General features: G+C 42.9%; 2 protein-coding genes across 2 annotated transcripts; one reads left to right on the top strand and one right to left on the bottom strand.

The window, feature by feature from the left end:
- Positions 1-2,614: 2,614 nt before the first annotated feature.
- LOC135484607 (growth hormone secretagogue receptor type 1-like) lies at positions 2,615-4,083 on the top strand. The gene has a single exon (XM_064766241.1). The coding sequence runs from the start codon at positions 2,674-2,676 to the stop codon at positions 4,081-4,083; it is 1,410 nt and encodes a 469-aa protein (XP_064622311.1). The 5' UTR covers positions 2,615-2,673.
- LOC135485448 (ATP-binding cassette sub-family G member 8-like) lies at positions 3,474-16,419 on the bottom strand. The gene is made up of 11 exons (XM_064767461.1): positions 16,282-16,419; positions 15,911-16,060; positions 15,151-15,386; positions 8,869-9,001; positions 8,508-8,631; positions 8,031-8,176; positions 7,521-7,734; positions 6,883-7,082; positions 6,449-6,525; positions 5,918-6,185; positions 3,474-5,661 (listed from the first exon to the last, which is right to left on the bottom strand). The coding sequence occupies exons 1-11, from the start codon at positions 16,367-16,369 to the stop codon at positions 5,390-5,392; spliced, it is 1,908 nt and encodes a 635-aa protein (XP_064623531.1). The 5' UTR covers positions 16,370-16,419; the 3' UTR covers positions 3,474-5,389.
- Positions 16,420-17,466: the final 1,047 nt, after the last annotated feature.

Below are 17,466 nucleotides of genomic sequence, written 5' to 3'. Positions count from 1 at the left end.
ATCATAACCATAAACGGGATGGTTTCCTATTGGTAATGGGTTGATTGCTCGAAATAATGAGCTTATAACGGGGGAGGTCTCTTCGTCTTTTCACTCGAACATGAATTGATTGTTCAGTAACGAAAGTAGTCTTATAATTGTCAACCTGTGCACGTAAAATGGACCGTTTGCGGGCCTGTTTTCTTGCCATACTGATGTATAACCGTTTTCGGCTGTTCCCAATATTTCAGTGTGGCTTAGAAATTTTTTCATCTTTCAGTTCGAAATTCTGAAAAATTTTCAAAGTCAAAAAAATTTATGAGTGATGATTGAGCAGAAAAAACAACTGAAAAAAATATTTGGACTTAGAGATTTTTTCATCTTTCAGAGTTGAATATTTTCATCAGTTCGAAATTCTTTGGACTTACAAACTTTTCATAAGTTCAAAATTCTGAAAAATTTTCAAAGTCCAAAAATGATGGGGGGGGGGAGCGGAATCCTCATGAGAGAATGGGAGAAATAGGTATTAGTAATTATTGTATTTGTTAATTCAGTCATATGGTTGATCGGAATGATCTTTGAAGCATCAAATTAACTAAAGGCTACAACCATCTCTCGGTTTCACCATCATCATTAGGAAATACGATGTCATTATGTTGACTAGATGAGTCTTACTTAAATGGCACGCCGTTCGTAACTAATCGTGGGTAGAATAAAAATGCAATAAATGCCGTAAAAGTGCAGCTGGGCCGGGCTAAGGTAAAGTGCGTTTTCGTGTCTCAATCAATCTTAGAGAGTAGTAAACATTTTCGCAATGATGCAATTAGTCCTACCCCCACAAGAAATACAACGCGGCGGAACCGATGTGAGTGTATTTGAGTTTCATTCTCCAAAGCAGCGATAATATTCAAGCATCGATATGAATAGTTCCGGTCATGCATAAGGAGGTCGTTATGAGCTACTGAGCACGGCATTTGTCCTTCGATCTTGTTGGAGACAGTTTTGTAATCCTATTGCAACAGGAAATTAGTATGCCCTGCTAATAAACATCGCAAACATCTTTTAATTGCTATGGAAACTGGACGTGACTTTTAAGGAACAGCTATACGGACGTCTGCAGCGTGGGAAACATTAGTGTCACGGGAAAATTATAATGTTCTACACTTTGGTCAATCTCCCAAGCCGACATAAGGAAATTACGAATTGACCCGCTGCGTGTAGAATCAACAGACGGACAGTGACTAAGACTAGGGATGACGGGAGGGATTATCGCTCGGATATCGCTGTAAGTACATGGATACTTCATTCAAAGTGTTGTTGATAGTTTTCATGTATAAAAGCATATTTTTAACTTCACACATTTTCATTAATTGCGACGGGAGATTCGATTGCATTACGGTCCGTGGCTAATTTTCATGAGTGGATATGGCGCATTTTTGCGTGCTGTTTTATTTTATATATCAAACAAAAACTACGAAAGCTAGATGCATGATTTTTGCATCAACACATTTCCCTGTCATAAAAAAGGTGAATAGTCGTCATTGACCTCAGAAGATTTCGATCCTTTGCACGAATCACATTTTAAGCATGTACTCTCGTTCTACATATCTAAGACGGTTTCATTAATTGCGAATATTGATGCAAAGGCTGCTGGAATATGATGTCTGACCATTGGACAACATGGTGTGGCCAACTCATTGTTTGTCCAATTTAAACAGTTCGAATGGGATCTTACGACCAAGCGAATAATTACGCCCGTTTCTTAAAACAATATACAAAAACGGTCTCAGATCGATGCAACTATAATACACATATTTACAGACGAAAATAATGAGGACATGAAATTGATTGAAGCCATTGAAACAATAAGGTAAAGATGCAGAAGTTAATGAGTACTGCAAGTGTCATAATAGTTGTCGAAAAGAAACCGTGCAATTAGTAGGGATGAGAGAGTGTGATAAGAGAAAAAGTTTTTTTAATCTGAGTCTGTGTCCATCATGCCAAACCAAATCAATAGCTTTATGGAAATCGATGTCAACATCAGTTCCATAGACCCTTCTCTTCTTTATCCTCTCCTTCATCTTCTTACAACACCATCATCTGCATTTTGATAACCCAGCGCACTTCTCTGCGATGTCCTATATGATAGTGACAGTAGCTGTAAACAGCGATTTGACAGACACTTATCAGTAAAAAAACGTTGAGGATTCAGGTCAGCCCATATGACAGATATCTGGACAGACCTGAGGCAGGTTGACCACTCATTTATCAACGTTGATTGTTTCTTATGAATGGGTGTTCGATGGATTAAGCAGTGACACGCCCGTACAAGATATTGCACCCACGTCCTTTTAGTGTCATTGTTCTCATATCAGCCTTCATCTGCTTCCAGGGTTGCCGCTTACCAATGAGGTGTTGTTGACACTGCCATTCATTCTTGACTTCCCGCTTATCTTGACTAAACATCGCGGACTGTGGACAGTGATAGATTTCGCGCGGGACATTCCCAACGGGTGTGACGAGCCCTTCCCAACTTCGACTCAGTTTCCTGGATTGAAAGAATGAGTATTCGCCGCTGTTACGTCATGCAGACGGATATCATCCATCATGCAGATTAGAAATTGCGTTTTATTTGCATTCGAGGCAATCTTTCACGTCGTCTTTACCAAAGGGATCCAAGCGTCAGCCGAAACAATGACTCAAACTGCGATTACATTCAATCAGTTCAACCCTGGTACACCAACAACTTTGGTTGATTACAAATACACTTCCGGTGATGGCGGAATGCTAAATACGACGTCATCTTTGTCTGTGCGTCCTATCCTGTCGTCTGCCAATGGTAGTGATGACACACCTGGACACGTTTGGATACCGAATTATTGGTACCAAGTAATGGAGAGTAAGATTATCTTGTTTAATCACGATTGGGGGAAATGGATTCGTCTGATAGTTTTGCCGATTTGTGTCCTTTTCGGATTGATTGGGAATATTCTATCAATATTTGTCATGAATTCTGCAAAGATGAGGCTCACGTCCTACAGTATCTTTCTGGCTGTTCTGGCCTTCTACGACAGCATGGCCTTGGTTGTCAGGTCAATATCTTACATAAATTTAGTATCCAAGTTATATGGTAAGGACACCCCAATTACGTTCACGACAGATCTGGAATGTATTTTCTGTGAATTGTTGACGACGGTTGTTCACATTTGCAGTGGTTGGCTGGTTGTCTTGGTAACCCTGGAAAGGTTCATAATCGTCTGTTTTCCACTGACGGGAAGGAACTTCTGTACAAGGAACGCAGCAAAAGTACAAATAATTCTCATCACCGTTATGGCATTTTGTGCGCAGTCTTACCACATCTGGGAGACGAAATACATCGAGGGAACAGGCTGCGCCATGACGCAGGAAGCACAACACGTACATTATTACGTGGCAACATTTTTTGTTATCGCGGTGCCTTTATTTCTTATTTTCTTATTTAACATGACCATAGTGTGTCTGCTCTTTCGCCCCAAAGTCCGGAGGGTCTCCGGAAAGGATCATCACATAAAACGCGTAACGAATATGCTCGTGACACTTTCCTTCACCGTGTTCGGCCTGTGCTTCCCTAACACACTTCTGGCCAACATTATATACTTTCGGCCGAGTTATTACCACGCATCTCAGTCTTATCTCAACATATTCGACCTTCTCTGGACAGTTAACTTCAGCGTGAACTTTGTTGTGTATGTTCTGAGTGGTTACGAGGTTCGAAGGGAGTTCTACCGAATGATCGGCTGTAGGAGAGCCATGATGTTTGGTACAAGTGACTCCGGCAGCGGTAGCCAAAGGGAAAATTCTTCTGCTAACGTTACGGCTAGCAATAATCACTCGGGACCTCATTCCCGCACGGCTGCTACTCAAAGCGTCAGGGAGAACAATTCTAGTAATCACATTCGTTGCACCACGTGTTTTCGCCATTTTAGGACCACTTCCAAATCATCACGTGTTTATGAAGTTCAGAATGCCGTTTTTAACGAATCAAGTTTCAGCTCTGGAGAAAAACTTGCTAAATTTGAAAGAGGAGCCAACACAAAATTTTCCGAGAATGACTTTAGGTACTGAAAGTGGGAAAGATGAGAAGTCAGTACCTTTGTTATGTTCTAACCAATGATCGACGGATTAAGGTGTGGCATGGAAAGATATTGAAGACACCGAGGAACAAGTTAGTCTTTTTTCTAACGTGCTCCTCAAACATTGAGGAAAAGTGCCGAGAAAGGGGACACTCGGAAGACACAAACATTGCCGTGTAATGATTTTGAGTGAATCATGTTGGAGCACTAATGACTGTCTATATTCTGGGACGCAGTATGGTCAAAAGAAATTTGACCCGTCTCTTTAAAAAGAAATCATGATATGACTATAATGAGTTTGTTTAGAAAAAAGAAGCGGAGATATATTGTCAACACGATCGTGGATGCATGTAATAATGATCGCAAGTTATTTTGGAACACGCTTGAGCAGCTTGTAATATGAGAGGATAAAATGTATCGTTCCTCCTAAGTGGTTTAATCACTGAAAGGTAACCTATAGCGAAACTTTTATAAAAATGGGGAATTTAGAACGGCCTGGTTAAAACCTAAGGCGGGAATGAGCTTCCATTGATAAATGATAGCAGTTTCGAGTTCCCCACAGGTAGTTGATTTATGTAGCCAATAAGCTGCATAAGAGGTAAACACCAATTTAGTTAGTTTTACCATGTTCAGCTGGTCTATAAAATAAAGACTTGTGCAACGACTGGATCTCTTAAAGGCAGCTTAATGGTATTTGTCAAGCTCGAGTCGTATTTTGCAATCTGCTGACCTTTAATCAATTTGACTTTCCTTTAACATTTTAGGAACTAACAAAGGCGATCAAGTTGTTTAAGCGGGACAAATAAGCGGCTGGTTGGTATTGTATCTCCTCGAAATAGGAGGATAGCCGGATAAAGAACGAAGAAGCCCCAAATAAGATATGAAAGCTTCAGCCCTCGTAAGAACTCGCGCCCTGCAGGGACAGAGCGTTCTCGTTTCGGGCGTTGACCCAAGGCATTAGGGAGTTTTCGCAAAGCTCTTGAAACGCTCACGTGAACGCCTATCCCATTGTTGAACGATGTCGAACAACATGACAGGCGTTCGCGTTGGCGTTTCGGGGCTGCGAAAACCCCATACAAGTTCTTAACATTGCCATAACATACGTTCTGTTCCAAAATCTTACCCAGTCAACTGAACGTAAATGCATACTGTACATTTTCGCATTACACTTTATACATGTACATTACGATAATGGAAGTTGACCAAACTATACTAATATTCCATACCACTCCAATATCCTGCCTGAAATAAAGGTCCCCTTATTCAGGTGAAAGTTCAAATATTTGATGAGACCTCTATCATGATTCGTGGGGCTTCTGGTTAAAACATCGCAAACAAATATAAAAGAGTGCAAGCAAGACAAAGATAAATGCTATTAGAATCAGACAGGCCTCCTCCACGGAGAAATCATTGACTGAGTAGGCTGTTAGTGCTTGTTCGCCTGTCTTGATGCAGGGGATGACCCCTGGGATGGTCTCTTCACACGTGAAGTTCAGGCCCTTGAACTGGGTCTGGGCAAGTGCGAGGTATCCCCATCGGAGGTACGACACATTTGTGGACCACTTCATCCCTGAAAAAGATCGAATGTCGATGTAAAATGGATCAAATGTCCAATTTGATGGCACGTGTGGGTTACTGTTGATTGATACGGCGGCAATCACGACAGAAAGCTATCGATTATACTCTTAAAAGATGTGTGTGCGGGGGAGGGGGTGCTTACTACTTTAGTGACGTCGATAAGCAACCAAAGGAAGTTTTGTATAGGCCTACCGGTATTTTTCAAGTGAGAATTTCTTAACAGAACTGTTTACGAAAAGTAACTTTACCTTCCCAGATACTGGTGAGGTTAATTACGTATCCTGCGGAGAGAAAACTGAATGTGAAGAAGAACTGTGCGACCAGGACAGACATGTGATAGGTTGGCAACAGGGCTGCCCCAACGTAGGCCATACTCCGGCTGCAGTAGACCAGGATGTAGGTGATCCCGTACGTTCGGAGGAAGAGGATCGGGTCGGGCTGGAGGTTGGCCAGCCAGTAGACGGGGATCACGTAGAGCATGACGAAGACGCTGTGCTCGGGAAGCTCGCTTAGGACCTGCAACAAGATATGCATTTAGATGTGGTTGCGGTCATTCCGGTCCGTCAGGCCTGGTTTTACAAATGCGCTGCACAGCGCGGTCGTGACCGCAGCAAAACTACTTTCGGCTCCGGCATTCTCATTGAAAAGATCTCGCATTGCCACCTTATAAAACAGATTGAAAGATATAAACCCTCTGGTACATATTTCACAGGGGAATTCAAGCAAAGACTCCTATCGGGTGAACTTATTTATTACAATATAAAGTATCAAGTTATAACCTTCGAGAAGAAATATGGACCAACTGTGTAGAGTCCATCATTCGTTTCTCTGAACAGGATTCGCCGTTCTTTGTGATCTGAAAGAGATGGAACCATCGGATTAGGGTAACGCTAATCGCCCAAGTAGGCGTACAGGATGATCTTTTTATGACTCCTTTCCTTTCCTTTGTTTCCAACAACATCAAGGACCAGGTAATCCTAGTCATAAACATATATGCCTCTGGCGCACGTTCAACTGCATTCAATACTTCATTAGAACGAAATGTATTGTGGGCGAACCTGAAATTCCTCGCAAACCATGTCCATATATGAACTAAAATCGTCATAAGCGATCGTCATCAGTGTGACGTTAAACGTAGCGCCGTATGATGACGAGAAAACACATTATCATCTAGCCCACCTAAATCCCATGAAATCAAGTCCCTTTAACTTACATTCTCCAACAACATCGAGCACCACATTATAAGGATAAAGCGCACCAATTAAGAACATGAGGGCAAATCTATCCCGCAGGTCAAACTGATTGTTTGTCAGCTGGAAGTAGATGAGACCGATGAGGAAGGACATAGCCAGGGCGATCACGGCCTGCACCGCGAGGAAGCCATAGTCCTCGATGTGATTGCGGAAGGCCCGTCTGAAATTTGGAACAGATGGTTGTGTCACTAAAATGAGACCTGTGAGGAAGACTTTTACTTCAGTTGAGTTTATCTAAATGTGTATGCAAAAGGTATAGTGTCAGTTCTCCCGCCATTGTCTTGAAATCGATAATTTCCGAAGCCATCGCGTTCATCAGAAAGTGGTGTCACTCTTCTTAATGCACATGTACGTTTCTTTTTTCATAGATGTTACTTAGCATCCGATATCAATGAAGTTGAGTAAAGTGGGGGAAATGATGAACTAATTGACATTTCTTTCTGTGTGACCCTACAAGCGCTGGAACATCTTGATACATACTTTTTGTAAGAGTTACAAGAAGGAAGGATGTGACTTTGTTAAAAGATTAAGTTCTAGTGCCAAGTGTAGATGTCCATGTAGATTAGCTATGCATAATCTAGTCAATGCTTGGTCATACCTGCATAGGATAGAAAACTGTTTCACTGGCCCAGCGTGAACAGTACCCGCTGACGTTTCGTTGCTTGCTTCCTCACTAACGGAAACGCTAGGCGGCGTATCATTCTTGATGACACGTGATCGATATTTCCCATAAGCATCTACCAACATATCCATCCGTCGCCGAGTCTCGCTCTCGGTTTTCGGGGATGTCATGTCAACTGTAGCCAGATCGACTGAAAGTACAAATGAGTCCAGCGCTTCATTTATGTGCTGCCATTTAATTATACACGTACATGGTTTTGCTGAAGCGAAAAAAGGGTGAAGTCCTTCGTGTCAAAACTGTCATAATCCATCAGATCATGACTGTCACTTAGACCACTGGACCATTACCAAGGGCTTACTCCAATGCAAAATCATGTTGAGTTCGTTGCGGAAAGAATCACGACCACTGAACGGATGTTCCGATGAAAGAACTCAACTGGTTAGTTATGTTGTGGATTATGTGTTTGAAATCCGTTAGACAACTTACCGAAAAAGTCACACGGATTTGTGAGCTCGGGGCAAGGGTAGCCGAGCCTATGGAAGTATCCTTCCATTTCCTTGGCCAGGCCGTGGTAGACCATATTGCCCTGAGATAGGACCATCACCTGGTCGAACAACTCAAAGATATTGGACCTGGGATAAAATAGATTCTAGACTTTTAGGGGAAAATTCTTTTCATTTTGGGCTCGGACTTACATCTACATGTATCGTCTGCATCTAACATTAATGTATTTCTTATCGGTTGACTTAATTGCTAATGGATAGATTTTGGAACATTTATGTTATCTTTGGCAGACGATTCGTATATATCGTTAATTTTAATACATATAAGCTTATACATATGAATTGATGGCATTCGTCAGTGAAGGTAAAAAATAACTTTTCAAAGCTTCATGACGTCAATGACCAGAGTTTGTCATAGAATGGGATATGCAAAGAAAAGAATAATGGTCCTTCTTCATACCTGGGCTGATGGATTGTTAGAATGACTAGTTTGCCTCTCTGCGCTAGACTGCTGAGCAAGGCGACGATGTTGTAAGCTGTGAACGAATCGAGGCCAGACGTGGGCTCATCAAGGAAGAGGATGTCTGAAAAAAGAGCTTGAGGAATTTCATCGAACTGAAAAAAGACATGGTTTTAAATGGCGACACCAAGATGATTAAGCGCCAAATTAGACTGGCATGAGATGAGATGTAAAAACCATGGTGGTCAAGATCTATCTCCCAATGAGAGTTAGTTACATTTGCTCGTAGAGTAAAAGTGCGCTAGCAATGGCGTGGCTTGGAGGTTGGGTCAAGATGCGAACAAGCCAGCCCTGAACGAACCTGGATCCAAAAGCATCTGCATGGCAATGCTGACCCTGCGCCTTTCTCCTCCCGATACACCACGGACCTTCTCCCCGCCGACCTTGACACTGGACACGTGACTTAGACCGAGCTCGGCCATCAAATGCTCAACCTGAAGATATGTCGACACTGATGATAAATAGCCTCAAGTTATGATTGATGCTATTCGATTTAAACGAAGAAAAAAACTATAAAGAACGACCCCTGAGTTGCAGAATGATGATAATTTTCAAAAAAGATATACGGTTATTGGTATTTAACCTGTCAACTTGGGGAAGGCGGTGCATTTAGGTATAAAAAGTAATCTTACGATAAATATGATTTCTGAACCTTTCAGGACAATAGTGCATATAAAGTTCAAGAAGCAAACAGTTTAAACCGTACCGCGACAATGTTGGGCGGGTTCCTTGTACAAGGATGTTTGAAAATCACATAATCACCACCCCTTTCCATGTCCAATGAGGTCATGGCAAGGGCGGGGGGGGGGGGGTGTAGTGTATTCAATTTATCAAAATTTGTTCTTCCAAATTGCCTATGACCTGCTGATATCAATTTTTTATTCCACTTTCCGAAATTTGGTAATGAATGTGAAATTCGTAGTTGTCATGAATCAAGGAAAAAATAGCCATTAGTCGAGGGCTACATGAAATTTTCTGGCCCAAGGAATGTAGTGATATCACCCTCAGCCTGCGGCCTCGGGCGTGGAAAATCAATATTGCCCTCGACATGAGGGCTATTTGATGAGTGCCAACATTTCAAATGAAAAGAAAAATGCAGCAGAAATGGATTTTATGTTTTATTCGAACCAAGTAGAGAAATTCGATGATGTGACGCTGTTTGCTCTGTGTTTAAGTGGCGTCGGTTGCTCTTTTGTCATTGTGGAGTTTTCTGGTGTCGCGATACGGGACTTGACTGTGTGGTTGGTAATGATGCTGGTCCGATTCTGTACAACAGTTGTTGACTCCCCTGGCGCAACTCTAAGACCGCGGAACGATTAGGCGTGCCGTGAAGTCGAGGCCGTTACTTGTTGCGGTGCGGACATGGCCACCATCAGACAATGTGAATTGGTGGGATCCGGAGGGAAAAGTCGGGATAAGACCGTCTGGGGTGGGTTCAGTATTCGAAAAGAGATGTGGTGGCAATTGTCATTGTTTGCTTTTCATGTACTAAAAAATGGATTTCTCTCGCAACAGGCTTATTTGCCAGCTGACTGGTGACTGAGGCTCACAAGGGTGGCTAACCAGGTGGCCCCATCACCAGCCGACCACAACGTATGGGAGAAATCAAGAGGCTGAGCTGACCCGCGAGTGCGGTTAACCAAGTGGAATCAGACAACAGCCTCTGCTTTTAAAATTAAATTTTGTTATTTGTGTTCAAATCAAATTTCATTATTTGTGTTAATCTAAAGTAAAATTCCGTTATCTGTGTTAATTTAAAATTAAAGAAATGAAATTGCAGATTCCAACTTCTCTTCTTTAATTTTACCGCTGCCACGCCTCAGTTCTCCTACGTCCACCACCCCCCGTATCTCCATCCCAGTCATTCCGACCTCATCACCACATGCACACCCACGGCTGCTCGCGGCACAGTTTAAGCTCGTAGAGGCGGTGCAGCAAGAGCAAGCCGAGGGTTAGGGTGCCGTAGATGGTGAACCAGCCCACACCTCGAAGGGGACCTCAGACTTACCACAGTCTACGAACCTGCCACAGCATCTTAGAGCCGTTAAGGAGTCGGGGGAAATCTACTCACTAGACTTCGGGCGGAGGCAGCTCGTGAATGCCCCCTTGAACCGTAACCAGGCTCGGCGAGCCTTTCCTGGCTGTTCAAGAAATTCAAAAAAGAGAATGAATTGAAATATTTAAATTCGTGAAAAATTCATCAGTCTGTTATTTTATCGGTAGTTCTAATCATCACCGATCCGGGCACTGTTCTGCCTCTCCGACAACGAATACTAGCTTGTTATCATATTTAGCCTTAAAGGGAGACTAAGACAAGAGCCAATAGGGCAATATCAAGTTTTACTAGTCAAGTTCCCTCTCACTGCATCGACAATTCGACGAGGGTTTTTTGTCGCAAAGCCAAAGTTTGTTCCCTACTAACTGTGCATGTAAAGTAATCTGGAGGCATCCAATGAATTAAATCATGCCAGCGACTTCATATAATCTTACCTTATCCTTGCTGGCTAAAGCTTCGAAATCAACCACCTGACAGTCCTCATCGAGTTCAATGTCTTCGAAAGTCTCCTCGACTGTCGAAAGTCTCCTCCGAGGCCTCCCCTGCGCCAGACTGGCGGCAATCGCGAGGGCAATATCCCGTTCCTCCTTCTCCCCGACAGTTTGGCAACTGATGTTGTGGCTCCTCTTATACAGAAGCTCTGCATCATCATCGCAACTTTGATAAGTTATATCACGTCTAGAAGCAGTGAACGTTCTCTTTATACGCCGCCAGATTCTCCGAGCCTTTCCAGGCTTTTTCTGAAAAGAAGAGAGTTGTTTTGTTGTTTCGAAGTCAAAAAGTGTTTTTAAAAAGTTCAAAAATTGTTTTTCACAATAAAATGAAGATATCTATAAGATGTTTATTGGACATCCAACAAGTTAAAGAGACATGCGAGTCTATCAAACGTCTTACAGACATCACCATGTTATAATTAGATAAATCAATTCTGCATCTTACCGGTACATATCTGGCAGCCGGTGTAGGCTTTTCGACCGTGGCATCGTCCTGAGAAATCTGATAGATTGTCTCGTCTACGAATGCTGCAGCTACGCTGTTCTTGGTAGGAGCATGTTGGAGTGCTTCGACTACGAGTACGGCTGGTTCAGCTACCACTTCTTCAGTACGAACCTGTTCGACTGCTTCATCGTCGACAGTATCAGCTACGTCAATCTGTTGGTGTCATTTCTGAGTTAATTCATGGGCATAACAGTTTTCAAGACAAATACTGATCATATTTACCTGTACCATTTCTGAATCAATCTATGCATAATGCATCATCTTAGTTGATAGACATTGTTGCAAACAGTTATAAATGTTTCTCTCCTCCATTCTTTCAAAGTCTGAGAGTTATCTTTCCACAGGGGAGTCGCTAGAGAATCTAACTGTTGATCTTGGCTGTGTCTCTAGACATACCACTGATTTGTATTCTTGCGTATGTTGCGATCGCCTTCTAGACCAACCTAGTGTGAAACTTACCTTATCCGTAACACTGTTAGCAACTTCTTCAGCTTCTTCCGCTTCTTCAGCGTCTTCAGCCTCTTCCTCTACGACCGGCAAATATCTAGCAGCCCGAGTAGGAGGTCCATACAAGGCATAAATGATGTCGGCATCATTTATTACTTCTGCTTCAACAGTTTGAGCTTCTTCCGCTTCTTCAGCGTCTTCAGCCTCTTCCTCTACGACCGGCAAATATCTAGCAGCCCGAGTAGGAGGTCCATACGAGGCATAAATGATGTCGGCATCATTTAGAACTTCTGCTTCAACAGTTGGAGCTCCGCTGTCCACCGCGATAGGTGGGTCTGCAGCATTCTCGGTCGGAGTATCATTGTGTACTTCCTCTACGACAGCTAGGTCTGCAGCATTCTCGGTCGGAGTATCATCGTGTACTTCCTCTACGACAGCTGGGTCTGCAGTGTTCTCGGTCGGAGTGTCATTGCGTACTTCCTCTTCGACAGCTAGGTCTGCAGCATTCTCGGTCGGAGTATCATCGAGTACCTCTACGACAGCTAGGTCTCCAGCATTCTCGGTCGGAGTGTCATCGAGTACTTCTTCAACGACAGCTGCGTCTGCAGCATTCTCGGTCGGAGTATCATCGAGTACTTCCTCTACGACAGCTGGGTCTGCAGCATTCTCGGTCGGAGTGTCATTTTGTACTTCCTCTACGACAGCTGGGTCTGCAGCATTCTCAGTCGGAGTGTCATTTTGTACTTCCTCTACGACAGCTGGGTCTGCAGCATTCTCGGTCGGAGGGTCATTGCGTACTTCCTCTACGACAGCTAGGTCTGCAACGTTCTCGGTCGGAGTATCATCGAGTACTTCTTGAACGACAGCTAGGTCTGCAGCATTCTCTGTCGGAGTGTCATTGCGTACTTCCTCTACGACAGTTGGGTCTGCAGCGTTCTCGGTCGGAGTATCATTGAGTACCTTCTGCAAAACTTCAGGTTGATCTGCAATGCCTTCAAACGGAGCATGTAGCAGTACTTCCAAGACGATGGGTTCGTTCACAAATTGAATTGTATCATCACTTGGAACGTTTTCGGGTTCCACCTCTAGCTGAACTGCCCAGTCGTCATTGTTGTTCACATCAGGTTTGGGGATCTCGGACTCACTTGGTTCCTTGTCATCAAGTTCAAAGGAACTGCCGAAGAATTGCCTGACAAACAGTTTCGACCTGATTTTCTTTGGAACCTTGAAATTCCTTGGCTTTTTCTGCAATGGATAATTTGGTGCAAGGGGTTTCAGAAGCAATGACCAACTTGTTAAAAATCTGTAACACCCCAATGGTTATACGAAGTACCTCCTTCAAGTACCTCCTTCAAGATACATTGAGCTGTTGGTCATTTGTTTTCCTTTTTACAATTGTTAACGTGGACTTTTCTCTTCAAAACCAGTTTCATTCCCTTTTCGGATATATCGGGCTATACGTCTTTTGAATTTGATTTCGTGTTGCTCACCTTTTTAGCCCATGGCTCCTTCAAGATGTCATCCAGACTTCGAGCAACATCGGTGCCGGCGAAGTACTCAGATGTTGGGTCAGACTCTGGAAAGGATGCATTGAAGCAATGATCAAGCAGAAAATTTTACACCGAAATGATATGGGGATACAAAAATTGTAACTGCATGCAATATAACCGTAATTTCGCAAAAGTGAATCATATGAAGTTTAAGCATAAATCAGCCTATTGGGCCATGTAATTTTAATTTTTTTTTAAGCGCCGCGAAATGATATGCATTGTATTGTATTTACCTATGTCAAACGTAGCGTCTCCACCAAGCATTCTCCTGAGTCTGCAAGGATAATAAAACAAACTTATACAGTCAAAACATCAGCAGCTATCACCTCTGAGGTCTCAGGTTCGATTCCTGGCCGGTCCCGGTACACTCATGAAATAGAGTGGGCGACACTCTTCGAGAGCGTGGGTTTCTTCGTCGTCGCCTGTTTCCCACTACATTACATTCCCCAAATAGTGTTTCTACATGACTAATAATGTTGTGGTTGACGCTCTCAATTCAACGATTTGATAGAAAAAACATTACTTACTGCAAGTTAATGATCCTTGGGTCGAGCGCGGCAGGATGGACGTGTTCATCACTGCGGGCGCGGACGCTTTTGCGACCAGTCAATCTCATTTCATTCATCTCAAGCTTCATATCACACAAAGATGTCATGATTACCCTAAAAAAGAAAACCTTGATCCATTAAAAGATAGTCTTTCACTTCGAAATATTATGCAACAGTCCTCTTTCCTCTTCGGTACCAGCAGCTGGGATGATTTTGACCAGCGCGAAATTTACCTTCTAAGGGGTCCAAAATTGTGGCAAAATCAATATATTTTGCAGCAACAACAAGAGGTAACCTTGTTATCAAAGTCAAGTCAGTCAGATCAAACTTACTCATCAATATTTGACAGATTTGTGGCAGATATTAAGAGCACGATCCGTACGGGTTGCGAGGGGCAAAGCGTTGTGGCGTTGCCATGCGTCGCGCAAAGCATGGTGGGATATTACGACGTCGGGACATTGCCATTGGTCGGCCTGCGTCTTGACGTCATAGCGGAAAGTCGTGAGATCAGGGAAAAATCGAGCTGGCTAAAATTTTTCAAACAAATCGGTCCTATTCTTGTTTTAGCTCGGTGTTAGTCTAAATATATTTTTGAGGCTATGCTCTTGAATTATATGTACCAAAATAGTATGATATTGGGATAAATTATACTGTTCTCACCTGGTAAATCCGACTTTTGCAGGAGGAAAATCGTTGGCAACTTCTCCGAAAAAAATTACGAAGACGTTATGATGTTGCTATGGGACGCGCAAGGAATTATGGGAGAATAGCGTCACGACGTCGGAGAAAAACGGGATAGCCCGGATGGGGCCAATGACAATCAGAAAAAAATCAATCGTTTGAACAGTCCGCTCCTCACTAATACATGAGACCTCGCTTTTTCCGGCGTAAAACGAACGGCAAAAATCGAGTTTCCGTGAATCAATTTTAACAAGTAAAAGTGGACAGGCTTTAAATAAAATGAAACAAAATAAATGTTATACCTGTTCTTCTATTTTGTCAGACGGGCAGTTGGCTGGAAGCTTCAGATGCGCCACGAAAGTGAGTGTCTCTCTGACCGTAAGGTGTTCAAGGAGGCAGTCATCTTGCTTGACGTAGGCAGAGCAGTCACGCATCGTGGCTTGGTCGACCGGCTGGCCGTTGAGTGCGATCTGGCCTCTGATTAGGCCACCGGTGTTCCGACAGGCAAGAACATCCAGCAGTGAAGTTTTTCCACTTCCTTTTGGGGGAGAAGAGATTTAAAACCAACTGTAGAAACAAAGCTAAGCTATTCCCTGAAAGATTTACCTGGTTATACATATACTCTCTAGCACAATCAGGCCGTACGCATGCTGTTAACGATGTGACAGATCGAAAGTATCCGAATCGACGAGCATTCGATCAAGTCTCTCCCCTTCTGGGCATTTTCGTTCCAGTAATTTGAGTTTAGTTTGACCTGTAATACTCATTATATATTTCTAAGTGCATCCTCCTTTTCCTTCTACGTTCCCCTCTTGTTACTCATCTTCCGTGAATTCAAGATGACCGCCGGTTCGAAGTGTGAAACCAATCATCTTCTTACTCACTTGAAAAACATAACACAGTGTTGTAGGAAGTGCTGGTCATCGGTGTCTAATTACGAATTATCTGTATCTGGGAAGATTTTACCTGTGGACAGTGACATTGGGCATAAAAAAGTATGATAAATGACTTTTAGTCATTGACTAGTAGGGCGGGTACAAACAGAAAGTATGCTGGACTGACCTGAACTGCCTAGGATAGCCAACATGTGACCACCAGTGGCTGTGAATGAGACATCATTGAGCACCCTGACACGTGACGTGGACCCCTGACACCACTCCCAGGGCATCTGGAAGGCAGCCAGGCGGTGGATGATCGAAACGGACGTTTCATCTGAGGAAGTATGGCAAAATATGAGAACCAAATTGAGCAAATTTAACAAACGGTTGGTTGGCTTTTGGATTTACCGCAGGCTCTCGAGGGCAAAGAAGGAGAGGAGACTCTATCGGATGAGTCTGGGTCCTTTATACTCGAGTGTCCATACGCAAGTAACAACACTCGATAACTTGGTGAAGGATGAAATGGAACAGAAATTGTTCATGAAAACTACTCACCGACTTCGTAGATTAAATTGTCCACCCTGAGAACAGTTTCATGATGCGGCTGTTCCATGTTTGTGCTTCTCAGTCCATCGGTAACCATCTCAAAGATCTCTACCGGAAATCGTCTGCCTTCTCAATCAGTTATCAATCTCGCGCAACAATGTCAACTTCCGTTAACAAATTTGAAGGTGGTCATCTATCGATGTCACGAGTGCAGTGCGCGTGGCAGCGTTGGCCATCAAACAAAAATAAACGATTTCGGTGCAACCGCACTCTAAATGGGCAAATATGCCGTTAATCAACTCCGTCAAGTGTGTTCAACTTCTAGCAAGCACGCGACCTCGTGAGAATTGTCAAGAACTGGGTCCACAAAGATCTGCAAATGTGTACTATATATAGTATTGGTGTTCAATGAATAAGTGCAATGATGATGACGAGTCTGGTTATTGCTGGTGTCCCTATCTCGTTAGCAGTCCTCAAAAATCAAAGACATCCACAACAATTGAACATGCTGAATAGCATTGATCAAACACGTGCTACATATCTCGCTTGAATTTTGAATTAGATATTATTCAGAACCGGCCTAAGCTCGGTGAAACTAGCGAATCTTCGTTATTTTTTTAATTCTGTTATCAATGTCGGCAACATACATGTACCAGTCGGTTCGAGGTGCAAAGACTGTAAAAATGAAAGTCATACAGTGTTTGATATCGAGTAATACAAGGTACTAATCTCAAGACTTCATAATCTTGATTATAATATATTTATGTTTGAGTCATTTCGAACTGTCATGAGTTTGTCAGTCCGGTCGATAAATGAATGGAGTGTCAACAAACTTGATGCAATGTTTCGAACGATTTACAACAAAATAGGCAAACTGTCTGAGAATCTTGGTAAAAAATCTTAATGCGGTTCACTAATTTCTCCAAGGATGAGGTGAAACCGCCGAGGACGAATGACTACGTTGGCTCTTCTACCGCCACGCGTTACCATAAGAAACAATAGGCCTACATCCAACAAGGGACTTGGACGCACGGTCTTTAGTACTTGGTCCAATTTTTGATAGTATGGGGACTCAAAAATGTATTACGAATCTATCCTTCTCGTCCGCGGCCTCCCTTGGGTGTATACATGATTGTTCAGTACAAGAGAACTTATTACACGCACTTCTCAGATTTAACAAAATCCTTTTAGTTT

This window comes from Lineus longissimus, chromosome 3 (assembly GCF_910592395.1).
Source record: "Lineus longissimus chromosome 3, tnLinLong1.2, whole genome shotgun sequence".
Lineage (NCBI taxonomy): Eukaryota > Metazoa > Nemertea > Pilidiophora > Heteronemertea > Lineidae > Lineus > Lineus longissimus.
Note: the sequence above shows the minus strand (reverse complement) of the source record. Positions and strands in the feature narration are given on the sequence as shown.